Source organism: Mirounga leonina, unplaced genomic scaffold (assembly GCF_011800145.1).
Source record: "Mirounga leonina isolate KUSES-001 unplaced genomic scaffold, KU_Mleo_1.0 Mir_201, whole genome shotgun sequence".
Lineage (NCBI taxonomy): Eukaryota > Metazoa > Chordata > Mammalia > Carnivora > Phocidae > Mirounga > Mirounga leonina.
In genome coordinates, this window is record NW_023270504.1 from 106,304 (window position 1) to 134,244 (window position 27,941).

A 27,941-nucleotide genomic window follows, 5' to 3' on the forward strand; every position below is an offset into this window, starting at 1 on the left:
CCAAACATCCCTTTGAGATAGAATATATTACAATTCTCAGGTTAGAGAAGACTGGGTATTTAAGAAATTCTTGCCCAAGTTTACATAATCAATACATGGCAAAGCCAATATCTGAACTACAATTTATGCTGTTATCCACCAACCTACACTGCTTCTCCCTGAAGAATGTAATACAGAAGAACTAACTGCAATGATTTGGTTAAAATGCAACTCTAAATATTGAAACAACAAATTGGTACAAGGTTTATAGTTTATTTTCACTTGAAAGTGGCTATCATTAACTTTGCTGTATAGAGGACATCTGTGTAATTATCAAATCTAGAGATGACTTTATTCCTGAGGCATATGTTTCTTACAATCAACATTTAATGGAAGTTATCCAAAACGCATATGTAAAACCCACAGATGAAGTAAAATACTGCTAAATTTATCACCTATCAAATTCATGTTTAATTTGATACAGAGATAATGAAATTGTTAAAAATTTAGATTGATAAATACTACTAGATTATCATGGTTTTTCATATTTTATCCCAAACATGATGAGGCTGGGTGATATCTTTAATAGAAAAATAAATTATGCATTTTAAAAGATTTTTACTTGGATTGCAATAGCATTATTGATATGATTATAAAAAGAATAAACATGAATAAAGTAGTAAATTAATTGTATAGATAGAAATAACTTACAGCTGATTTGTCTTTGTCTCAATGAGCTTCTGAATGGTGAAATCATCAGAAAATGAGAAAAGTTTTGTACCACATCCTCCCCACATAATGTTTTTTTCAGTTGAATTCATGGATTCACTCAAACACATCAGTGGAGTACTGACATTTCCTATATTTAGTATCTTCAAAGGAGCGGCTCCTTTACACTTTGCCAAGAAGAGAAACACATTAATTAAACTGAGTATCTGCAAAAGGAAATGCTGTATAATTTGCTGTGCTTTCTAAAAGCTACTTTTCCATCATAAATGGCTAGAGGTCTTAAAATAAAAATTCAAGATACATTTTTCAAAGGATTTATGAAAACACGATTCAATTCAAGTGGAATGCAAACCAATCTCTGTACTTCTCCATGCAAAAAATTTACAGGAAATAACTCAGGGATTATACTCTACTTGTTTGTCTCTCATCAGATAATCAGCTTTTTGATAACAAGGAGTATAAATGGGTAGGATGTTGGATAAATAGATGGAACCACAGATGCATGGATGGAGGAAAGAATAAATGTTTTATTGATAAATGAGAATCTGAAGAACAGAAAGTTATATGATTTCTTCCAGACTAAAGAAAATCTGAAGAACAGAAAGTTATATGATTTCTTCCAGACTAAAGAAAAAGTTGGTGGCCAGCCATATTTAAAACTTAAGTTTTGTTTTTTCCACAATATATTTATAAGGAATTATCACTTCATTTATTAAAAATAGAATTATTTTCATTACTAACATTTTAAATCAGATCTCATTTATCATTTTATCCTTAGTTCATTCATATAAAATGTATAGTCAACAAGTATTTATAGAGGATCTATTGTATGCAATAGATGAAAAAAAAGGAAAAGAAGATGAAAAGCAGAATTTCTGACCTTGCTCTTAGGGAGTTTATGTCACTTAGAAGAGGGGTGGGAATAAGCATATATAAAACAAATAACTTAAAACAATTTTTGATGTAGAATGGATTCAACATTTACCTTAACAGTTTTATCTTCAAAAATTGCTAAATTGCCATCAGCAGTTCCCACCAGAAGAAAATTTTTTTGCTTGCTAAAAGAAAAAATGTCAAAATTGTTATAAAAAGAATGGTGATATTGACCAAGATGGCCATAACGTTCCCCTCTAAAGCTGACTAAACTTTAGACAGGTTTCTGCGTGACTATGGGCCCCTGACATCCCTTTTCTTATGGCATTTATTTAGAAAACTGAACAGCTGTAAATTCTTGCTCTGCCCATTTGAGATATAACCCCTCAGCCTCTTGTCAGTTCTACAGCCCAGGCCCAGGTATGTGTCTCTGGGAACTAGGAGCCTTCCTTTTGAAATGTAATCATCAAGAAAGGCAGGGCCCCATCTCCCAGTCTCTTGGGAGGGTAGGAGCTTAACTTCAATAACGCAAAACCACTGAATCGTTGAACACTACATCAAAAACTTATGAGGTACTGTACGCTGGCTAACTGAACATAATGAACAATAAAATAAAATAAATAAAATAAAATAAGCAACAATTAGCAAACACAGATGGCCTAATCACACTGACCCCCCCCCCACATATTAAGTCCTCCAGTACTCTTCTACTAGCTCATCCCAGTGTTAAAAACTCTGCCACCTTTTGTTTCAGCACAGAGAGTTGAGTTCAATCTCTGTCCCTTATTGCAATAAGCTTAAATAAAGTCTTCCTTGCCTATTTAATGCCATCTGATGACATTTTTCTTTGACGATATCCAAATAATTTCAACTCCAAAACTGCCAGTGGAGTTTCTATTTCAGCTGCCAAAAACTTTAGTTTCACATTTTTTCTAATATTATTTTCCAGTATTGACTTAAACCAGAGTAATACATGGGGTATAATCTTAATGGCTCCTGGAAATCATCCTGCCCCAAGTATTATAGCAGTCAGCCTGTGACTCACACCTGCAATCCTGCCATTTAGATAAATTCCTTTGAAATGACATCCCCACAACTAATAATGCTTGAGTCATTTTCACCTATTAATAACTTATGAATTCATTTACTGGATATTTTCTCAATTTGATAGTGAACTGATATGTTTTAAACCAGCACATAACAGGCTATTAATATTCAAAAAAAGGATAAAGAAAAAGTCATCCCTGAAGAGGCCCTACAAAGAAAAGCAAACTGATGTGAGGGCTGGTAAAGAATAGACCAGGGCTGAAGTATCACCAGCAGTAGGTGTGGCTGGCCTGAAGAAGGGACTGATCTGTTTTATAACAATGGCCGCAGCTCGAGCTATAAGAATATCGTTGTGGCCTCCCACAATGCCCTTTAAAATATGCAAATAAATAGAAATATGTTAAAAATGAGCAGTTTTTGCTGAAGCAATAACAGTTTTCCACACAATTCAGTCATACAAAAGGTATGTAATTTTCTCCCAAAGTTCAAATTCACTACAGCACCTTTGCTTGGGAAAGGGATTGCAATACAAGCAAGTCACAGAATCAGTCATCTTTTCAAGGGTATGTCTCTTTTCCCCATCTTCGGTATTGATGACCAGGAGCATGCCAGACTGTGTCCCACACACAATCCAGCTTTCCTTTTCCACAGGAAGAGGCACCAAAGCCAGGCACAGTATTCTACTATCAATAACTTCCTGTTTAAAAAAAAGAAGAAGAAAAGAAAACACACTCTGAAGAACTTGATTCAAGCTTAAGTAACTAGAATATGAGTAGAATGAAAATATTGTTATCCAGACACTTAACTCGTTTTATTCTCTTGCTTTTAATTTTAAAAACAATGCCAATTTTACTTAACTTTCAACAATAAATGAATTAACTGGCAAACAATTTTGCCCTTCTAAAGTGCATCGGAAACTAGAATTAAAATTGAAATTTGTTTTTTGGTATCATTATTTCTCACTCCGTCAAAATAATATGAAGGGATTGTTCAACTTTAAGAATAATAATTAGGCATAACCTTTATTTCAAGGCAACAGTCAAAATATTAGGTTATTTTGTAAGTCTAGAAATTTATCTTTTATTTGCTAATACAATTTATTGATCCATCTTGTAAAGCTGGGCTCAGATTTCCTCTGTCAGTCATGTGTGTGCATGCACCCCCCTCCCATTCTGAGTGCTGAGTGCTGAGATAAAACTAACGGCTCAGAGCAGCACCCTCCACTGCAGAACTGCCCTTCGCTGATGGGGGGGCTAGCTTGCCCGGAAATGGCTGGGAGGTGACATCACACCCATCCTTGGACAGACTGAAGCCAATGACTGACTGCTATGTGGGAATGAAAGACTGACTCCCTTCAGAGATCAATCTGTGCTGCTATTCAAACCCCAGAATTTCTCATGGCTAAAGATGGAGGGTAGATTTCCTCAGAAACTACATTTGTGTGGAATCTCTTCCCCTGTCCTTTTTGACTTCCTTCACTTCCTTAAAAGTTACTCTCTCCTTAAATCACTGTACAAGAAACTCTGTCTTAGACTGTTTCTAGGAATCCTGACCTAAGACACACATATACTATGCTTTTAAAACAAAACACAGCCTATTTAATTTCATGTAAATAAATACTCTTGTTCTACCAGAAAGCTAAATAATACTCCTATATTGCTTTCATTTAATTTCTTCCAAAATAACTTTTTTAACTGACACATGCTTTAAAATCACCCACAAAATAAATTTTCTAAAGTATCTGTAATTTAAAGAGTACTTGAATTTACCTCAGGAGTGTGTTTTTCTGTATTTAAGTCGAGAAATAAGAGCTGTCCTTTATCACGGTGCCCACAGCCCAGCCAGATGCTTGCATTCTTGCTGTTATGATTTGTAGCAACCATGCATTCAACACTAAAGTTTTTAGGTATTGATATATGTCTCATCAGACAGATTAACTCAGCTGAATTCAAAGTGTCAAAGACCTGAGAAAGTTTAAAAATAACAAAACAATACACATGAAGTTAACATATGTCCTCTTGAAAGATCATATTATTGTGCATAATGTAGAATGATGTGTTATAGCTCTATCAAGAAAAACCTAAATCTGTTAAACTGTGATCTAATCCAAGCAACAGGATAAATAACCCAAACTACAGATAAAATTACATTAAAATAATACTTATTTTTAGACTAAGCATGAGATAGACTCTTTTGACTGTATGGTATGTTTTGTAACTTGAAAAGAAAGAAAATCTCAAAAGTGCCAACTGAACAGAAATTTAACAGAGTCAGGAGCTATTTTTCACTCAGTTTGATACCACAGAGACACATCATGTTACAGATAAACACTGGCCAGCAATGGAACAGACCTTCTGCCAACTGAAGGGAAAAGAACTTTTGATCTCTGGTAATGAAATTCACAAATCACTTCTAGATTCTGTTTTCATGTTTTTCTTTGAAACACAAAAGAACTAGAGAGACAGGCAAGGTGGGCGGGGACCACTGTAAGGAAACAGAACCAGGACTTGGGAAACTGGAATTAGAGCCATGACACAGCCACTTGCCTTCCACCCACGAGACTCTGAGAAAGCTCCTTATTCTCTACGCCTCATCTGACAAAGGTGATGAGTCTACCTATCTTGCCTAATATATACTGTACTTAAAGATTAAGTGGGTATGTCAAAGTCAAATATTGTCATATACTAAAAAAAAAAAAAATTCAAGGTAGTTATGTAATCTATAAAATACAGGTAAAGTATTATTGAAAATAAAAGGAGGAAAGAGTAAAACAATAATTAAGCTATGGAAAATTTCACTGTGAAAAAAAATTTAAAAATACAAGTGATTAACACCAGTGGGGGTAACCAAAATACAAGTGAATAACAGCAGTGGTAACCAAAATTTACAAACAAGCGGACATACAAATGGCCAACTAGTACATGAAAAGGTGCTCAACATCACTCATCATCAGGGAAATACAAAGCAAAACCACCAGGACATATCACCTCACACCTGCCAGAATGGCTAGAATCAAAAAGACAAGAAATAAGAAGTGCTGGGAAGGATGGAGGAAAAGGAAACTTTGTGCGCTGTTGGTGGGAATATAAATTGCTGCAATTACCATGGAAAGCATTATGCAAGTTCCTCAAAAAATTAAAAACAGAACTACCATGGAACTTCCAGTTCAGGGTATATACCTAGAGGAAATGAAATCATTATCTTTAAAAGATATCTTCACCCCCATGTTCATTGCAGCATTATTCACAGTAGCCAAGATGTGGAAACAACCTAAGTGTTCATCAATGGATGAATGAATAAAGAAAATATGATATATATGTATATGTATATACAATGGAATATTATTCAGCCATAAGTAAGAAGGAAATTCTGCCATTTGTGACATGGATGGACCTTGAGGGCATAATGCTAAGTGAAATACATCAGAGAAAGACAAATACTATGTGGTATCTACTTATACGTGGAATCTAAAATATAATAAAATAAAATAAACAAAACCAAACAAGCTTCTAGATACAGAAAACAGACTGATGGTTGCCAGAGGCAGGGCATGGGAGTGAGTAAAATGGGTGAAGGGGGTCAAAAGGTACAAAATTCCAGTTATAAGACAGGAATATAATGTATAGCATGGTGACTAAAGTTAACAATACTATACAGTATATTTGAAAGTTGCTAAGAGAGTGGATCTTAAAAGTTTTTATCACAAGAAAAAAAAATTGTAATGTGTGAGGTAATGGATGTTAACTAAACTTATTGTGGTAATAACTTCATAATATATATGTATCAAATCATCATGTTGTACACCTAAAAACTAATACAATGTCTATGTCAATTATGTCTTAATAAAACTAGGGGAAGGGGGAAGGTAGGGAATGTAGCCAAGATAATTACATAATGTTTGTTAAAGTCAGTGTATGTACTCAGCTATTTTTGAGTAGAAACTTTAAAGTTGAACAAATATTTTTCAACGAATTATGATACAAAATCAAGAGTCCACAACATAAAGAGGGCTCTTGTTTTGATCTACTAAAATCTGTTTCAGTTCAAAACGTAGTAAGCAATCTATTTCTGATAATATGGTGGAAAAGGTTAGTTGGACAAACCACCCATCTAAAAGCAACTTAAAATGCTAAGGAAATTATTTTTTTAATCTCTTAAAAAAAAGATCTCACAACATCTTAAGGACTTACCAGGCCAAAATATTAGTGAAAGACAGAATCCAGTGAAAGACAGAGAGGTCAATTGAACCCTAAAGTCAGATATTTCCTTAAAGGCATTTGTCTATTGAAGGCAAACTGATATGTGGTTTTCGATATCTTGTCGGTCAGTGAGAAAGAAGTTTAAATCTAGAGGCTGCCCAAAGTGAAGTCCAATAAAGGTCTATTCCCATAAAGCTGGGACCCCAAAGGGCTACATATTCCAAGGAAATGAGAACCAGGAATAAAGCTGCCTCATGCTTCCACTTTCTCTGGTACAAGGAAAGATGCCTGGGACTTTACAGGCAGAGGGGGAGGAGGGAAAAGAACCCTAAGAAATTGCTATCCACAAGCTTGTTCTTAAGATTTGTAGACCAGATTCCCATCACCTGGGTAGTGAAAAAAAAAAAAAAAATCTCAAGCAAGGAATTGAATTTAAAGCAATTTGCAGCAAGAAAGTTTGAGAAAAAATGCAAAAGGCCTGTATGCAAAATTATAAAACTATATTGAAAGACACTTAAGAAAACATCAATAGGAAGATAACTCACATTCAAGAATAGAACGACTTATGAAGGGGGGGAAATCGGAGGGGGAGACAAACCATGAGAGACGATGGACTCTGAAAAACAAACTGAGGGTTCTAGAGGGGAGGGGGGTGGGAGGATTGGTTAGCCTGGTGATGGGTATTAAAGAGGGTACATATATTGAATGGAGCATTGGGTGTTATACACAAACAATGAATCATGGAACACTACATCAAAAACTAATGATGTAATGTATGGTGATTAACATAACATAATAAAACAAATAAATAAATAAAAAGCATAGACCGACTTAATATCATAAAGATAGAATCCTCCCCAAATTATCTGCAGATTCATTGCAAGTCCAAACCAAATCACAGTAGGGTTTTTCATAAAAGTCGACAAAGTGATTTTAAAATTTATATGTATATAAGCTGAAGAATAGCTAACACATTCCTAGAGGAGAAAAATAAGTAAAGAAAGGAGACTTGTAAAGTGACAGGAATTAAGACAGGATAGTATTAGAGGAAGAACAGACAAACTGACCAATGCAAGAGAACATGTGTGTGGATGTGTGTGTATCTGACAAATTATGGAGTGAAAATGGCAGGGTGGGGGGAGATCAATAGAAAAAAAAGGAAGAAACTATTTAATTGATGAAGCTGGAAAATTTAGTTATCCATATAGGAAAAAGGAAATTGGATTCAGATAAAAATGTCAATTCTTGATGGGTTAAGAACTTAAGTGTCAAAAGCAAAACTTTTAACCATTTTGAAGAAACCATAGGTAAATATTTTTGTGATTCTGGAAGAAATAAGGACTTCTTCAAACAGGACCCCAAAAGTAATAACCATAAAAAGGGTTGTTAAAATTTATCTGTATTAAAAGTAAGATATTCTGTTCATCAAACAGAATATCAAAGGTACTCTGCAGGAAATAAAAAGGCAAACCACAGACTGGGAAAAGAAATTTGCAATATATAACCAATAAAGGATTAGTATTTCTTTTTTCTTTTTCTTAGTTCATTTGTATGCAAATAATCCAATAGGAAAATAGGCAAAGTAGTGAACAGGCATTTCCCAGAGGAGTAAACATATATATAACCAATGAACATATAAAGAGATGGTCATCCTTATTAGTAATTAGGAAAATATAAATCAATCTACAAGACAACATATTTTGGAAAAATTATGAACTCAGATAGTACTACATTTAGGGGGAATATATAGAGAAATGGCTACCCTAACATACAGATGATTGAAGTGTTAAGCTGGTACAACTTCTTCAGAAAACAATATGGATATTCACGTATCTTATGATTCTGCAATTCAACTCCTAGGTATATATCACAAAGCAGTTCTCATATATCCTGCACTAGGACACAGGTACAACCATGTTCATAATAGCAAAACACTGAAAACAATACCGATACCCATAGACATGCTCATGGGTACATACATTGTTGCTCATTCAAACAGTGGAATAGAATTGCGGTGAAAATAATCAACAGCTATGTTTAAAACCTCCATAAAGCTTACAAAATAAGGCTGGGGGAACAACTGAAAATATCTCAGAACATGACATGACTATAATTCTATTTTAAATAAAAAATGAATACAGGAACACTAAACTGGGTAGCAAACATAAGGAAAAGAAAAGCAAGAATTATCTCAAAAGTCAGCAAAGTGGCTGCATCTATAGGGAAAGGAAAGTGATACAATCAGGAAGAAGCATACGGGGACTCCCAGGTGTTATCAGTGTTCTTTATTTTGATCCCTGTGTGGTGGGGAATAGAGAAGTTTTGCTTTATCACTGTTTGTCATATGTGTGTATGTGTGTGTTTATTTATATATTTGAATATATATGTGTGTGTGTGTGAAGATTATATATGTGTACATACATGTATTGGATGTTCTGTATAAAATATTGATAAATTTTGACTATAAAAGTACCTGGGCAGAAGTAGGTCTTTCTTGAGGATTTTCTTTCAAACACTTTTTAATTAACTTCTCAACCATGGGCCATGGGGCACAGCCATATTCTTTAACTGGATCTAAAACATTCAAAACACATGCTATAACATTAGACAAAGCAGAACAATTGCTTCATTTCCTTTCAATGTATATTAGAGGTCCAGACCATGCAAAGGAAAACATTGATCTCCATAATCCTGTATTTAGTTTGGATCTACTTATATCACAAACTTAAAGATAATTTTGTTAGCTTTATCTCTACTAGAGGCATCAAAAAAGACATCTTGATTTTTTATTATATAAAAAAAGACAAATACTGATTGAATAAAATAATAGATTTTTCATTGTACACCTGCATTTCACACATACTTTGAAGATACTTTTGTTCATATAATAATTAGACTTCTATGGAAGTAGTTTTTTATTTTAATATTTGAAGTTGGCAAGCATTTAATCTTCATACCCCCACAATCGGTTTGTGTACATTTCTTTTTTACAAGAGGTGTGCCATTCTTCTGGCTGGTATAAACCAGAGACCTGGAAACTGTCACTGGACAGCTAACTAGTGAAATTAGGGCAATGACCCAGATTGTGCTCAAAGTTCATCCAAATAATAATAAATTTCCTTTTGCTGGGAATCTGAAGGTCCCCCCTAAGGAGGTAGGCAAAGCTATATTCCCTGTACTTGGCACACAGCATACACTCAAAAATATTTCTTAAGTGAAGGTGAAAGCAGAAAATATGAGAAAAATTTAAAAGAGTACTTTGTAGGGGGAACTGAAGTAATAGTCAAGGATGAATGACAATGTCCTAGAATTTCTTAAAAGCATGAGACAACCATTCAAAATGAGATCTGATCTCATTAGACAATCATTTGTTAATTCTTATTAATATTTACTACTAAAAATAATTATTATAAATAATTAAAGCTTCCATTCCTGCATATAAATTATCTCCCTCCAAGAAAATGAAAATACTCCAAGCTAATGAGCACATAGTTACTCTTTATAAGCACAGAAGTCACTAAGCATGGAGCTCTAACAGCAATTTTCTTTTCTGAATATTATTCTAAATATAATACCAAATACATCAATGTTAATTTGGGATTTTTTTTAAAAGCCTTAAACCGCTATCTTTCTTACACGATTTTTATTAATGTGTCACAGGATTTAAGAATATTCATGCATGAAAAAAAAACTCATCAGTTGTGCAGTGAATTAACTATACAATTAAACAACTTGGAAATAAAGCTGCTGATATAAAAAATAATCATCTTTATTGTAGATAAAATAAAACTTACCAGGTAATTTTCCCTGTATTGCCAGTTCATCAAACTCATTTGGAAACTTCAAACCCTCTGCTATTCTACCTCCAGTTGTCAAAATGTCATAGAGTAGTAAACCAAATGAATAAACATCAGCCTGCTGGTTATAAATAACATTTCCTTTAGCAACTTCAGGTGCACGAAACCCTGAAAGTAAGCAGATATATTAATAAATATGCCCAACACCAGGGCTCACACACCCAAGGAGGCATATTTTTAGGTACATATGCTGATGAAGAGTCAAGGAGATGAGTTCTAAATCAGGCCATGTCCTCTCTATAAGGAGATATACAGATCAAGCCAATTAACAGCCCTGTGCTGACATTTCACCCCAAAATTGCTCTTCAAAAATAATGATAAACATTCAATAATTATTAATGTTTCATATTTAAAGAAATTAAGCCTAATAGAGGGGAAAAAACCTACATCATTTTTCTCATTCCTAAAAATAACTACTCCCAGGGAAGTGTTTGAAACAAAGGAGAGGTCAGGAGGGCGAGATTTCTAGACTTCACTCCAAGTCACTTTAACTTGACTGAAGTTCAATGCCTTCATTATTTCCAGAACTTGTGACTCTACTCCCTCTACCCAATGGAAAAATGAAAATAAAACTATGACTAAGATAAAACAACACCTCTCTCTCAGGTATTGGTTCATGACTGAAATTCTCTTAAAGGGAAATAAAACCTTTCATTTCACAAAAGAGATAAATCACTTCTAAATTCTTCAAGAAAAAGGAGTAATTTCAACATGATTCACAAGAGTAAAAATATCAACAATCTAATGAAATCCAACTATCGAAAGAAATTGGTTAAATAATGTACGCTATGTATTAACTTAAAAATCATTTTTAAGATGACATGCTATAATGTAAATGAAAAGAAAATGTATGATATAATTCTGCAAGGACAGAAAGTGATCAAATGTGTGGAAAAAAATCAACTGAGTTAATTTTTTTAGCTATGATAATGGTATTGTGATTATGTAAACAAACATCCTTATTCTAAGGAAATATATGTCAGTATACTTAGGCATGGCAGCATGATGTCCGCAATTTAATTTCAAAGTCTCAAATTCATATACAAAGAAAGAGAAAGAAAGGACAGTGTGGCAAATAGTCAATAATCAATTAATCTATATGAAGGGCATATGGGTGTACATAGTGCTATTCATTCAACTTTTCTGTAGACTTAAACATTTTCAAAATAAAAAGTTAACAAAGAAATACATCTAAATATAATAATGATTATTTCCATGTGCTAAAATTATTAGCTTTTATTTATTATTATTTTAATTTTTATACTTAGAAATTTTCTTTCTTCTTTTTTTTTGGCTATGTAAGGGATTTTTTTTATTATGTTAAGTTAGCCACCATAATGGACATACATGAATGTTATCTTAGTTTAAATATAGAGCCAGGGAAATAAAGTATGAATTCATAGCCTTCAAGAAGTCAATGATTGAATTTGGAAAGAGTTCTGTTTGACAGAGTTTACCATCAAAAGATGAAGCTCAGCAGTCCTTCACCAGGCTGGAAGGACATGAAGAATCAGAAAGATGGGATGTCAGATTTGAGCATGATAGCCCCTATTGTACTGTTAACATTCTCCAGTTAACATGTTGCCACATTTGTTCATACACTCTCTTTCCACACACACACACACATTCACCATATTCCCAAATCTGTCTGTATGTATGCCTGTCTATACATAGAGAGAGACATATATAATAGCCATTTTCTTAGAAAAAGGACACTTTCCTACATAGCCATAGTATCATACTCACACCCTAAGCTAAAGAATTGTGTAAGTATTTGAGACAGTTCTTAAATAGATTCCTAATCAACTATATCTGTGACATAATGTAAACATATAACAACAGCTCCTAATTCATATTACTATAGCATTTTATAGAAACTTTCTTAAGTATTTCATTTGCTATGCACAAAAATCACCTGTGGTGGGCAGATGAGGACTTTCCATTGTATGAATAACATAATCTTTTAAAAAATGTTATGTGTTTTCCTAAGGCCACAAAGATAATGAACGGTCAAGTCAAGAGTACTTACAAATAATGAGTTACTCACACATTAGCTAGTTCATCAATAATATTTGATTACCTTTCTAGAATTTAAATGGGATTTTGGAGGCTAATATTAATCTCATCCAATTATTTATTATTCATCCAACACATTTTGGGGGTATCTATTATAACAAGGTACTATTCAGAGACTATTAAAACGTTCAACATATTTTTTCCCTTGGTAAATTTACTGTTAGAAACACTAGGATTTGGAATCAAGGGGTCTTCGAGCAGAAAAACTCAAGGGTCACTTAGTCTAAATTTTCATCCAAGGCACATATTCTCTTACAACAGTTTTTATCCCTCTAGGCATCAATCCACAGATGTTAGAGCTACGCAGAAGGCTAGAATTTTTTTTTCTCAGTGAGTCGGGGGACACTAAGAAAGATAATTGTGAGGCTATGGAAAGAAGTATTTACTTCAACATGGAAATGATTTTAACCTTCTTATCTTCTCTTTCAAAATAAATATCTTCATTGACAAAATCCCCAGCAGGAGAACATAATCCTTATTTATATATTCAAGAAGTACCTCAACTACAATATAAGGCACTTTTAAGTGCTTCCTGAAATTCATCCAATGAATTTCTAATGATTTTCTAATTTCTTGATTGCACTAACAATTTCTTCTAAAGTTATCTATGGAGCAGTAGAGGATTTTAGGAAAAAACTCCCCCAAATAATAAACACTGAATGATTATCTGACTGTAATGCATCAAATGGGCTGGTCTGCATCAAATATGTTGTCACAGATTGCAATAAAATGACATTTAATCAACAAAGCATGCAGAATAATATGAGACATTCATCCCCAATCCATACCTTTAAACACAAAAATGCATAATATATTGCTGTAACTTGTTTCTCTGAAAAAGGTAGAATATCCACTTAAAAATCATGAATTTCAAAAATGCTGAGTAAACAAAGTTTAAATCAGATTGTCCTATAAAATAACATAATTAAAATCCTTGATACTCTACCAAAATCTATGCAACACTGAAACTAGATGGAGAACTTGGACAGAAATATGTAGGAAAGATATGATAAAGATGGCATTCAGAGCAGCAGGGAAAAGACAGACTTTTTTTTTTTGGTGAGTTGCCTGTTTAAGAAAGAGAGGAGTAGCTGCATCACTCCTTACACCTAATAAACTTTTGATAAGCCAAAAGTTTGAACATAAATATATATGCATGAAAGTAGTGAAGACATATTCATAACTAAGTTGATAGTACTGGGATGCAAAAGGCCTTCCTAATCATTCTCCGAAGGTGGGTGGTGAGAGCTGAAGGCTGAGAGCTGAAGTCACACTGTCTTTGGAGAATTTAAAAATAATAAGCAACTGCCTGCAATGACACAGATCAGCCCCCTCGTTCTTGTCCTTGGTGTAGCGCCGACAAAACATGTCGGGAAAATCAGACTCCAAAAGGTAAAAGAAACAAGTTGTTTATCTGAAAGATTCACACTCTACAACAGCAAAATGCCATCAACAAGGTTGAGGAACAAACCGTACACTGGAAAAATATTTGAATATATGAGAGGCAAAGAGTCAACATTAACTAAAATCAGCTTTACAAATGAGTGAGAACAATGGACAAATGAATAAAGACACAAAAACGTACAGAACATGAAAGGAAAAATACATGTCCTCTATATTAAAGATTGCTTAGCCTCAAAAAATAAGCAACTAAATAAACACTTGGAAAATAAAAACATTAAGTTCTCATTTTTTGACTATTAATTTTGTGAAGATTAAAAAGAATAACTAAGCCCAGAAAGGGAAAAGGGTGCTCTAATTCGAGTATGGAGGCAATTTTAATTGACAAACCTTTCTAAGAGGCAATTAGTGTTTGAAAATTCAAAATATGCACTCCCAGCAATACCATGCCTACCAATTTAATGTTTAAAACATCAGTTTCATAAATGGACAATTTTAATTTACAATTATGCTAGTTAAAGCATAGGCAATACATCAAAAAGTCAGAAAAAATTTAAATATACATCAAGATGTGGTTAAGTAAATTACTGTACATACTAGCAATGAAATACTACGTAACTGCTAAAGCTGATGTTTGACATAGAAAGATGTCCATGAAATATTAATTAGAAAAAGAAAACTAAAGCAGAATTTATAATACATCTATAAAAAACTTAAGCACATCCAAATCTAGATATAGATATATCTCTATGTTACCAGAGTGTTAAGAATTATTGCTGCTAATTTATTAGAAACACATATTTCGACCTGCGTAATAGGATTTGCTGTTTTACTTCATGCCCTTCTGTTTTGCAAATCAAATCTTACTCTAAAGTGACTTGGCCTGAGCTGCCTCATCATGGAGTCCTTCACCTCAAAAAGACCAAAGTGATCATGGGAAAGGGGACTCAGGGTGTTAAGACCTAAGCTCCCAATATGATGTTTGCCTGTCAGTCTAAACCACGAGAAGATCCTCAAAGCTCTTCTGCATGTACTTTATAATGGAGGACTTTCCTGGAACCGCAACTGCAAGTTCTCCCAAAATTTTCACCTTACATTTAACTAAACTTGTCACCATAGTAGTAACAGGAAGAATAAACTTTCAAGCTATTCAATGTATTCACCATGGAATTTCATTTGGGATAAAAATGAACACTTTTAATATTACCTGCCATTGGGATAGAAACATCTCTTACATCTTTACAAAGGGGCACTATGGCCACATGATCTATGATCTAATATTATGAATGACCTATGGTGCTCATGGACCATATTACCACACTGCAGGGATACCCTGTTTAGCATCGACGGCCCTCAAAGACTAGAAATGTCAAGCACTAACTGAAATCCTAAGTGTACTGCTTGTTATATTGGGCTGTTCAAATAAGTCTTTTAACATGTGTCACTTCTTCCTCTAGCTAAGATGGAATAACGGGAACTAGATTTACCACCCTGCATAAAACAATGAAATATCAGGCAAAATATATGAACCGCTGGACACTAGGTGCAGGACAGTGATCCCTGAGAGAGAGCAAACAAACAAGGTGAGTCCTCTAAGGACCCTACAGAGAGTTTCCAGCCCACAGCGCAAGGAAGGCAAACAAAAACAGAGCCTGACGCCCTCTAAGTAGAAAGAGCAGAAAGTTCAGGAAAGCAAAGGCAGCTAGAACGTTTATATGAATCTTTATATGAATCTCCCATTTATTTTTCACAACAATCCCCCAAAATAGATACTTTTATTAGGTACTATTGTTGAACCAAGAAAAGAAGCTAGGTAATTTCTCCAGCCTCAGCTAGTAAGCAGTAGACCAAGAATTCAAAACCAGACAGTCTGACTTCGCAGCCTCTGTTTAACAGATTCCAGTCAGCCAAATAGTTCACCAAGTCATATCTTATCTTTCTATCTCCAGAATCCACTGCGATGCCTAGAATATGCACCACTGAGAAAGAATAACTGGAAGTAATTGACATTGTTTTGTTTTTTTAATTTGGATATAAGCCCAAACTCTATTCATATTTACTCACTCTCTTAACTTTTTGATTCTATCACAGGCTAATACTTTTAAAATCTCAAGTAAATACTTATCATCTTGTTAAAAGTTTTTTTATAAATAACATTTCCCCCCACTGTGAGACAGTACCAAAATCTGAGCTGCCCATCTTACCATCGATTCATGCAGTCAGTAACACTAGTTATACGATGTAGAGATGGGAAACTGTGGCTAACAAGTATTTTTCAATGACTCCCCATAACTGAAAGACTGTATTATTTGGCATGATTTAAAAAGCCTTTCATGACTTAGAAAAGTGTGATTATGGGCTGTGTATCAGAAATATTTGTGTGCTATTCTTGACTTTCATTCTAGACCAGTGACTCTTGATCTTGAATGCACATTAGAATTACCTGGAGATATTTAAATAACTCAATGTCTGGGCTCTATCCCAGACTTAACTAGAACTTAAATCAGAATCCCTGGGGGTGAGGTCCCAAGACTCATATATTTGGAAGTTCTCCAGGAGCTTCTAACCTGTGGAGAGATTGAGAATTCCACCCCATGCCTACTAAAATAGAATTATAAATGATATAACCCCACTAGATACATTTTTAAAGCTCTACATGCTATCTAGTACACAGCCAGAATTGAAAGACACTTAGTAACCTTCCATCCTCCATCTATCACTTAGACCTTAAGACTTTCTTGCAGTTATTTAAATAAGACAAGTCTATTATACCTTAGTGCCTTTTGCCTGGAATGTCTACTCTGACTCTTTAATTTTTTTGTTTTCTCAAACTTCCAGCTTATCCTTTAAGATATAATTCCAGAATAATCTCCTATATGAAGGGAAGTCTGAAACTTACAACTCAGTTAAGTACTTGATCCTTTGTGCTCTTATCACTATACCTTGAACTAGATCGCCTACTGAAACTGGCAAAATGCTTTATGATTATTTGTTTATAGCCCTATTTGTCTTGGCAGAATATGTGCTTTCTGGAGGATAAAATTCACATTTATTCATGCACATTCCCCAAATTCATCACTAGAGCAATTGCTAACATGGTTGAAGCAACTGCAATATGCGAAGACTTATTCTATGCTATTTATGTGGATGATTTCATTTCACCCTTAAAACAACCCCATGAGGTAGGCATTACTTTTTTCTCATCACAATTTACAGAAGTGAAAACTGAGCCCCAGAAAGCAAATCCTGATGAACACCACACAGTTATTAAGTAGTAGCACCAGTTTGATATTTGGCAAATATGCAATAAATTATTGCCAGATGCATGAAGAAATGAATAAAGAATAAAGATAATTTTCCCTTGGAGAATTATCATAACAATTACAATGTCAAAATAATTGGGAAAATATGATTCATTGTCTAAAAACTATTTTTAGAAATAACTTCTCAGGGCGCCTGGGTGGCTCAGTTGGTTAAGCGACTGCCTTCAGCTCAGGTCATGATCCCAGGGTCCTGGGATCGAGTCCCGCATCGGGCTCCCTGCTCCGCGGGGAGCCTGCTTCTCCCTCTCCCACTCCCCCTGCTTGTGTTCCCTCTCTCGCTGTGTCTCTCTCTATCAAATAAATAAATAAAATCTTTAAAAAAAAATAAAAAAAGAAATTAAAAAAAAAGAAATAACTTCTCAAATGAACCTGAATTTCAACAAAAGCAATGAGTAAATAAGGAAAAGATCCACAGATCAAAAATATGAGAAATTTAGGGCGCCTGGGTGGCTCAGATGGTTAAGCGTCTGCCTTCGGCTCAGGTCATGATCCCAGCGTCCTGGGATCGAGTCCCGCATCGGGCTCCCTGCTCCTTGGGAGCCTGCTTCTCCCCCTGCCTCTGCCTCTCTCTCTCTCTGTCTCTCATGAATAAATAAATAAAATCTTTAAAAAAAAAATATGAGAAATTTAAGGGCACCTGGTGGCTTAGTCAGTTAGGCATCTGCCTTCGGTCATGATCTCAGGGTCCTGGGATCAAGCCCTGTGTTTGGGCTCCCTGCTCAGCAGGGAGTGTGCTTGTCCCTCTGCCCCTCCTCCCACCCATGCTCTCTCTGTCCCTCTCTCTCAAATAAATAAATAAAATATTAAAAAAAATATATGAGAAATTTATGTTAGGTCGGACTATACATCACATAGTACACAGAAACATATATTTTCTTTCCTTTTTTACTTTGAGAGAAATATCAGTAGAGCATGTTTCATAATCTCTATCAGATAATAGTGTTTAACCAGAGAGTAATACTTTATCTGTCCAAAGACAACTGTATTTCTATGGATGTTGGCAGAGTTGGAGCCATCATTCAGCATCCACCTCAGTCAACAGTGTCGCTGTCACAGGACCCAGAACTGACTGTCATTCTCAACAGGATATGATATAAATATATCCATTTAACCGAGTTAAGTGGAAGCTCTCCAAATGATTTATAGTTGAAAGAATCCATCCTATATTTACCTTTCGAAATGTAAACAGACACTGCATCAGTCCTTGCCAATAACTGAGTTGTTTCTAACTTGCTTTCCATCTTTGATGCTGCCTAGCAGGGGCTCTGCTCCCTGATAGGTTGGATTTGCATCTTGTATGACCCTATAGACACTTCTAATGGGCCCTAAGCTTTAGTTGCCTTATCTGTAAACCAGGAATAGTAATAAGACCTATGTCAGGCAGTCATAAGGATTAAATGAGATAATCAACCCACACAAAAGTCTAAGCACAAGGCAGCACACTGTCCGTGCCACAAAAGGTTTGCTCCCATTCCCATCTTCTCTCAGAAAGCAGTGATGAACCCACTTTCACATGCACACAACAGAGTGAATGCACCACAGTAAAGGTTAAAACATACACACACACACACACACACACACACACACACACACAAGTTTAACAAATGTATGGTCTTTTGTTTCTCTAGAAGTTTCCAAGTTAAAGATTATAACATTAAGAGATCCATTAAAAGGAAAAGACTCGAGATAACTGAAATCATATGGAAGGGGATGATTTTCTTCTCAAACATAATGATTTGGAGAAGGAAAAGTTTGGTGATGGTGGTTAGCAGTGGTGACAGTTACTGTTATTTAAAATTTGAGGCTGAGTTTAGAGCTGAGATCATCAGAAGTGCTCTAACAATAATGAATACAGTAATGATAAAGAGAAGGTCCAGGATAATGAGAAAAAATGCTTACAATGTATTAAGCAGCCTGGGGGGAAAGGGATGGAACAGAAAGGATCAGGCTTTGGGTTTTTCTGTCATGATCTTTCTCCATTATGTATGTTACTGCACATTGATATAGCAGATTAAAAGGATCAGTAAAAAGTATCCGGCTTGGCATGAAAAATCAACTGGATATTGAACTCTAGGAAGGTTTTCACCAAAACCAGGAAGTCAGGTACTTAAAAGGAAGGGCCATGAGTCTGAACAGAGTTGAACTGAGTGGCTGCTGGCTGGCCCAGCCCGCTGAGGGAGGTGGCAGGTTTGAGGCCCAGAACACAGTCAACTGGAACAGACAGATCCTCTGCCCAAGTAGGTGGACAAGACCTCATCAGTAGGATTTCTACTCCATGAACATCATGACTAGGTTGGGGTTTGGAGGGGGAGCAAATTGTAGGCCTCAGTTGAGTGGTCTGGCCCACCTTCATATCACATGAGAGTCATGAGCAGATCTCCCAAAAGAAGACCCCTAACCTGTGCCCACATTTTCTAGGTGGGAGTATAGGAAGCCTATGGAATTCCATCCTCTAAGATTCTTCTTCCAAACCTGTATTTGATAATGTTGGCTGTTCATGGTCCCATCATTTTGCTTTGTTTATTTTGATTTTTTAGTAACTAAGATTGAGTATTTAAGCCATGTTAGAGTTGCATGTAATCTAGGAGAAAGATTTAGGATTTAAAGCCAAATAGTTCTGGATTCATTATTCATTTAGATTGAGTTCTTATCTTGACCACTTACTGCATGACTTCCTGCAAGTACAGAATCTTGCTGACCCTCAGCTTCCTCATTTTACAGATGAGAAGGTAAAAGCTAACTTTCAGCCTTGGCATGAGGATAAGATACCATGTGTCTGATGTATCTGGCACTGAGCCTGATACACAGCTGGTGCTCAAGAGATAATCATTTTAAACAACCCAGAGAAACTTGCAGCCATAATATGTACTTTGAAAGGTTTAGGGAGAGAGCACACTCTGCTTCCAACACATGCTATGAATAACAAAAGAGAGGATATGTCTTTGGAGCAAAAATAAAACCATGCATTGCAATCTGGGACCATCTGCTTATCCAAGTTCATACCAGGGTGTGGGGTTATTGTCACCCCATTGTCTTCTGTATTAGGCATGTGTTTTAAATGAGTGCCAATCATCAAGATGATGTAAATTTATTTACAAATAACAAACTGTACAAGATTTCTCTGAAGACGGAGCTGTTCCTCCAAACATAAGTTAACCCCCCAATTTTCTATTCCTGCTCAAACTGAAGGCCAAAAGACAAGATATCTCTGTACAGAGCACTTGCCTTATGACTGTTTCTTACTAATCAGAACCTAAGATTCTGATGAACCTGAGACTATCAGGAGAACAGGAGTTGAGAAAGGGAGGGAGGATCCCATGGAGTAGACAGTAATGTGAAAGAACACGTCTAAACATAAGACCGTGCAAATACAAGAGCACAGGAAGTGGATTATCAGTGGTAGAAAGTCAGTTAACAGTAGAAGTAATAGGATTATTAGAACAGGCATGACAAATAGGGGTTGTAGATAACCCTAAAAAGCAACATTAAACTCTAAGGCAATAAAACAGTCTCTGTGATTTCTGGAGACCATAGATATAACGATAACCAGGATAGGTACGTTTCACTTTAGATAGCAACCATGACTCTTCTTGCTATATAGGACCAAACAGAGAAACTATATTATTATTAAGTATTGATGTATTAACCTATACATTTTGAAGAAAGAAAACTGAAGTGCAGTGTTTAAAGGTTTTAACTCCTGTACCAATCTGTAAGAAGAAAGTATGCCTGTATCAAGAACAGTACAACTGAAAACTCTGGCCCCAAGTCTCCATCTGAAACTCTTGGAGCCAAAAGTATTTAGGAATTTATATTTTTTCATATTTAAGAAAGTTGATAATGATGCACATAACATAATTATAGAAACTCTCAGTAGGATCGGGACCAGCACCCTGTACTCAAATGTGCTGTATTTCTATCATGAAACATACACATATTCGCACAGAGTTTGAGAAATAAAGATCGTAATAAGCATCAAGTTAGTTTGGGTCAGATTTTGCTGCCAAATCAGTTATTAAAAAAATTGGGGGTTTTCAAAGTTCTTTGGATTTCAGAGTTATGAGAAAGGGTTTGTGAACCTGCATTTGGTTTGCCTCATTTTTAGGTAAGTGCAAACAATACCTAGTTTAAAACTTTTTCTGTTCCTTTTCACCACCTCTAGAATATCTAAATATTTTAAAAATCCAACTTTTAAAAATATAATTTGTCATCAAACATTCTCTATTTTTTTTTTAAAGGTTTTATTTATTTGACAGAGAGAAAGACAGCCAGAGAGGGAACACAAGCAGGGGGAGTGGGAGAGGGAAGAGCAGGCTTCCCGCGGAGCAGGGAGCCTGATGCGGGGCTCGATCCCAGGACTCTGGGATCGTGACCTGAGCCGAAGGCAGACGCTTAAGGACTGAGCCACCCAGGAGTACCCCCTTCAATCTATTTTTTTTTTAAGATTTTTATTTATTTATTTGACAGAGAGAGACACAGTGAGAGAGGGAACACAAGCAGGGGGAGTGGGAGAGGGAGAAGCAGGCTTCCTGCGGAGCAGGGAGCCCAATGTGAGGCTCGAACCCAGGACTCTGGGATCATGACCTGAGCCGAAGGCAGACGCTTAACGACTGAGCCACCCAGGTGCTCCAACATTCTCTATTTTTTATTTGTTTTTTTCCCTCTGGAAAATTTCATCAGATTTTTTTCCCCCCTACAGACCATAGTGATTATTGACCACAATGTAGTAGTCACAATATTCACACAAGAAATATCTGTTCACAACATGATAGGATACAGTGTTCTCTTGAGTCTCCTGAACTTACAACGGAAGTCACTGGCTGTCCATCCTGAAGAAGGAATTACCAAATCAACCTTCTCACCTACCTGGTGTGCCCTCTGACGTCTTTATCCCCATTCTACAGCAGTACTGAGCAATCCCGTAGTCCGCAATCTTGGCAATGATGCCAGCATTGGGATACAGGGTGAAGAGCAGCACGTTGTGGGGTTTCAAGTCACGGTATATAATCATGGCCGAGTGGAGGTATCTGCCAGGAAACGTGCAGGCAATGTCATTAAAATGTGATTATGTTATTACAACTTCCGTCATGATTTCCTTAAATATGGGTGTCCATCATGCAAAGCATCAAAACTTCTGTGCTAAGTTTGACCCCTCCACAGAGATGAAGAGATATCATAGAAGGAAATTAAAACATATGAGCCAAATACTACAAAACAAGCTTGTGCTTTTATTTTTTTTTAAGATTTTATTTATTTATTCAAGAGAGAATGAAAGCGAGAGAGATCACAGAAGGAGAGGGAGAGGGAGAAGCAGACTCCGGGCTGAGCAGAGAGCCTGACCCTGGATGGGGGGGGAGGGGGCTCAATCCCAGGCCCCTGGGATCATGACCTGAGCCGAAGTGAGTCATCCGGGCGCCCCAAGCTTGTGCTTTTAAAACCAACCAACAAACCAACAAAAAGTGGGTCTATCTTGATAAGTGAGTGATTTAAACTTTAAGGCACAACCAGTTCAAGCAAAGTACCAGTTTTTGGTCACTTTTCTTTTGTATACCTAAGAATTATGTAAAAGAATTCTCTGAATTCCCTCAAAGATCATATGACTATTTCAATTAGTTTAAAATGTAAATATGTTAGGGCGCCTGGGTGGCTCAGTTGGTTAAGCGACTGCCTTCGGCTCAGGTCATGATCCCAGGGTCCTGGGATCAAGTCCCGCATCGGGCTCCCTGCTCTGCGGGGAGCCTGCTTCTCCCTCTCCCACTCCCCCCGCTTGTGTTCCCTCTCTCGCTGTGTCTCTATCTGTCAAATAAATAAATAAAAAATCTTTAAAAAAAAAAAATAAATAAAAAATAAAATGTAAATATGTTAAATAAGAGTTGATCGTATTTTGTTATAACTCCGTTTAATAGTTTTGATTTTCTTAAAACCATATAGAAGTTTACCTTAGCTTTTAAAATTCTCTCTATTCCATTTCTCTTTTGATATTTATTTTTCTCTGATTAAAATGTTTCCTAAATTTGGGGAAAATGTTTTCACCTTTTTCAATAATAACAAATCAACATAAAAAAACCTAGCCAGCTATCAATACCATAATCTGTTCAAAAATGTAATTTACTTTAAGCCCAATTCTATTATGAATTAAGATTAACAAAAAAACATTTTGGACTGAGAGTTGGAATGAGTAAAACAATTTCTTGTGAAAGGTGATCTCGGATGATGTTAAAGTCATTCCCTTTGGAGACTGATCCAATCAAACTTAAGCAGTAGAGTTGGACACTGCAGGTAAAGATTAAAAAACAAAACAAAGTTTTAATCTTAACCAGGTCTTGTCCATTCTGTGTTCCAACAATTAAAGTAACTCCATTACCACCTTTCCTTACATATTCACAAAATTCAGATCCATCCTCCCCAACTCTGTCTTTCCTGCTCCATGATGTCAAATTTGTTATAGCTCTCCACGTGATCTCACAGGTAAATTATGACCTATCTTGGAAGGACAATTTTTTACAGAACTTAACAGAGGTAAATTTAAATCCTTTGTTTGTCTGTGGCTTTTGGTTTGGGTTCACATTGTATCTATAAATATTTACTCCATTACCTACTACCCATCACTGTTAGAGGGATTATGAGCAGAGTGGCAGCAATACTATGAACTTTCCACTGCATGATGGCCTACAGTGTATATATCATTTAATTGCATCAGCTGAAGCAGACCTAAATTTCTCTTCCAGGAACTAGTCAGGACATTTGACGTTAGGCCTACTCATTCTGCTCTACATATTTTTGGCTGAAAAATAAGATAAATGTACTAATGAAGTTGACCTTAACAATAAGTAATGGACTAGAAAGAAAAATTTACTAAGGGCTTACTGAAAGGCCATTAGCTACCCTTGCCTTGCTGGAAAGAAAAGCTGGGAGATTAAGAAGAAAAAAGTTAAAGCCAAGTCATGTATAACTGAATAGCATCCAAATCCTTCCTAATGCATGCCTCTTTCAGAATATTTATAGAATACAGACTCTCTCACAATTCTTCTCAAAGGTTAAAAAAATAAACTTAATTTGAAATAATGTCAGTGGGAGGGAAAGATTAACTGGGTTAGTTAAAATGTTCAGTTATAGAATTTAATCTTAAAAAATACAGTTTTAATAGCTTCTAACAGACCAGCAAAATAGCCTTTGATATATTAACAAGTACAGATCTTGCCTTGCTGAAAATAATTCAGCCATAATTTATGCATTATGTGACAATGAGCATCGCCAAATATTTTATTAAAATAAACTGGTCTAAATGCTGTCAGTCATTCTTTAATTGTGATATCATTGGTGTTGCTAGGAAACCCCTTTCTTGATAATTTAAAGTAAACTTTATCTCACCCTAAGTAGAATTATTCTAAAAATGAGATGCATTCATTCATTTGACAAATATGTATTGGGTATCTAAGAAGGTCAGTCACCAGGGGATATAAAGCCATCATTAAATCTCTGCTTTTGAGGAGTCACACTTTAGAAAGAGCACCTAACACAAAGTCTTGCATACAGCCAACTCAAGGAACACGTGCTAGAGAGGTTATCTCTTCATGGTGCAGTTGAGTTTCACTGTGGAGATGGTATATGAGCAAATTCTACAGGAAAATGAATTCTGTAGGCAGACAAATCTGGGGACAAATGCCAAAACAGACATGGATGTCAATGAAAAGTCAAGACCTTCAGCATGATTAGAATGGCAAGTGAGGGCAGTGGAAAGGCAGGAGGATGGAGAGAAAGGCAAGAGGCATACACAAAGAGTTTCGATGCTACTCCAAGGAGTTTGGACATACTTCACAGATAATTTGGAACTACCAGGGAATTTCAAGCATAATTAGATTTTTATTTTTGGAGAAATATTCTGATAATTCCCTAGACATACTGGACCAAGGCAGCAGTAATAGCCTAAAAATAAATGAATCGATGAAAAAAGATAATGTGAAATAGTCAAAGACCTGGTGGCCAAATGGATACTTACTTTTGGGAGGAGAGGAATAGCCTAGATGTGACCACAATAATCTTCGTCAGCAAGTGGGAGATACAAGGGAAAGAGCAGATTCATGGTAGGAGGACGTAGCAGAGAAAGGAAACTCAATTTTGTAAATAATGAAACATAGAAACTTATGGGAAATACAGGTGACCACATCTTCATAGGTAATTGAGAATTATGATTAAGAGCTCAAGGGAGAGGACTGAATTAGAAATGAAAGCTAATAGTTGTAGGCACTACTGTAAAAGAATATGGGAATGTGAAAGAAGTTCTTATATATCCCTCTAAACAGCTCCATCATTTAAGGGACTCCAGAGGAGTGTGATTTTATTGTCTCTTTCTACCTCTGTACCTATAGTTTTATGCTGAAATATATTTGAGAAGGCAATCCCTAATGCTGAGTTTTTAAAAATATACTTAGTGCCGTTAGAAGACAGAAAGCTACTAAAATCTACTAGCCTCTTATAAAGATCCAGAAGGCTGTCCTGGCATTATGCTGAGAAGAAATCAGGCAAATTAAAGGAAAATATGCTGAGGTTTAATTTACTTCACCAGAAACTGCTGGATTTGTTATTTAAAGTAAGGTCTCAGAGAACCTTATCTTAGAGAGTTATCTTAGAGATGAGGTCTTTCAAACAGTCGTGAATGAAAAATAGTAATTCTTCACTTTCTAAATAAACATTTTGGGAAATATGTGGAAGAATTAGGGGAAAATTAGGATCTGGACTTAGTTAAATTAAGGAAAGCAACTGATCCAGCTCTGAAATACATGAGACTTTGTTGCACATTATCTAGATTAATTTAATACACGGTTCCCCCTGGTGTTCAAAAGCAGATATACACCCAGCCAAATCCAAACCTCCGCAATACTGTCTTATTAATAATCTGTAAGTTTTTCAGTAATTTCTGGACTCTTCCAGAAAAGAGTTATTTTATGTTCTTGTTCTATTCTCTATACACTATCAAGTTATATCTTCTTGGTTTGGTTTTGTTTGTTTATGAGCAGTGTTTATTTGTTTTCCTTACCATCCATTCCATTTACATTTCTGGAGACTGCCTGAGAGGAAAAGACGCAGTCCCATATAGAGGAATAGGTATGCTGTCCTCCCTCCCTCTCTCCCTCGCCCCCTACTCTCTCTCTCCCCACTCCCTCTACTGCCAACAGATATTTACCGAGGGCCCACTGTCCCAAGTGCCAGGGATAGGAAGGTGAACAAGATGGCAAGTCCCTGCTACCGTGGCCCTTACATTCTAGTGACAGACAATGAACAAACTTTTTTAAATGAAAACATAAAGAATACCAGGTAGTGAAAAGTGCTATAGGTGCCAGAGAGACGTAAGGTAGGCAGGGACATCCTCTCTGAGAGGAAACCTGAAAGAAATGAGAAGTGAGCCAAGAGGATATCTGGGGCTCAGACACTCCTAGTCAAGAGAAGAGCTTTAGTAAAGCCCCGGGTATATTTGAGATACCTCAGAGCAGCAAGTGGCTGAGCACAGTGACCAGAGAGTGAGATAGGGGAGGATTGGTAACAGGATAAAGACTTGATCCAACTTCCATGAAGAAAAACCACCATGGCCACTGCCATGTGAGGAGCGAGTTATATAGGGCAAAGGTGAAGGGGAGTGGGCCGGTTAGGCAAGGAGCCCTGACTACAGTTCAGCTGTGGGTAGGGAAAGAGATTGTGAGAAGTAGCTGCATTAAGATATGTTTTGATGGCAGAGCTGAATGTATTTGCTTAAGGATTAGGTATAGGAGGTGGGAGAAAGGACGGAATGAAGGACTACTCCAAGGTGAAATATGTACGTGAGGAGATGGGGCCAGTGGAGGAGGAGGAAATCCAGACTTTAATCTGGGAGGTCTTCAATTATCACAAAAGTCCTTGAAATGTTACGCATTAAGTATTAGTCACAGTTTACAGACTCTAACAAAAAGGGTTTCAGAGGTGTAAAATCACAGTTACTAAGTGTATGGAGCAGTGATTTCTCCCAGTCCCTTTGTCTCCAAAGACCATGGCCTTTCTACTCTCTTGTGCCTTCTGGGGCCAGCTGGCTGCAGGGTTGGGTGTGCCCCTGATAGTCAAATCATTCCAGTCCCCTTCAGAAATACAGACCAATCTTTCCTTATTAGAATTATCCATGAGAACTGACACTTTCCTTGACACTTTGAAACCTAACATTTTTTTAGGGGAAGGAGGACACTACATCCTGAGCTCTGGAGCAGGACTCCTGGGTCCAAACTCTCCTTTCACTATCTAGGAGGTTCTGTGTGGCCTTCCTACTCTTATTTTATGAAATTACAAAATCTGATCAGGGAAATGGTAGTTTTTCCCTCAAGTTGTTTGTGAAATGTCACTGGGACATAATGTTACTGGAAAGTGCTGTTCTCCAAGCCTGAGAGTAAGTTCAGGCTCCCTCTTGTCACATACTGAGTAGAAAACCACATGAC

General features: G+C 36.2%; 1 protein-coding gene across 2 annotated transcripts in view; it reads right to left on the reverse strand.

Moving 5' to 3' along the window:
* Nucleotides 1–27,941, reverse strand: part of LRRK2 (leucine rich repeat kinase 2) — a 158,359-nt gene that overhangs the window by 25,794 nt on the left and 104,624 nt on the right. For both annotated transcript variants that reach the window (XR_004683328.1, XM_035027906.1), the window contains exons 41-47: nucleotides 22,351–22,511; nucleotides 10,622–10,792; nucleotides 9,301–9,401; nucleotides 4,398–4,592; nucleotides 3,132–3,325; nucleotides 1,694–1,766; nucleotides 691–875 (exon numbers count right to left, since the gene is read on the reverse strand). Coding sequence is in view for 1 of the 2 variants with exons in the window: in XM_035027906.1 (XP_034883797.1) it covers nucleotides 691–875; nucleotides 1,694–1,766; nucleotides 3,132–3,325; nucleotides 4,398–4,592; nucleotides 9,301–9,401; nucleotides 10,622–10,792; nucleotides 22,351–22,511 (1,080 nt within the window). In the remaining variant the exon portion in view is untranslated. The remainder of the gene's footprint in view (nucleotides 1–690; nucleotides 876–1,693; nucleotides 1,767–3,131; nucleotides 3,326–4,397; nucleotides 4,593–9,300; nucleotides 9,402–10,621; nucleotides 10,793–22,350; nucleotides 22,512–27,941) is intronic.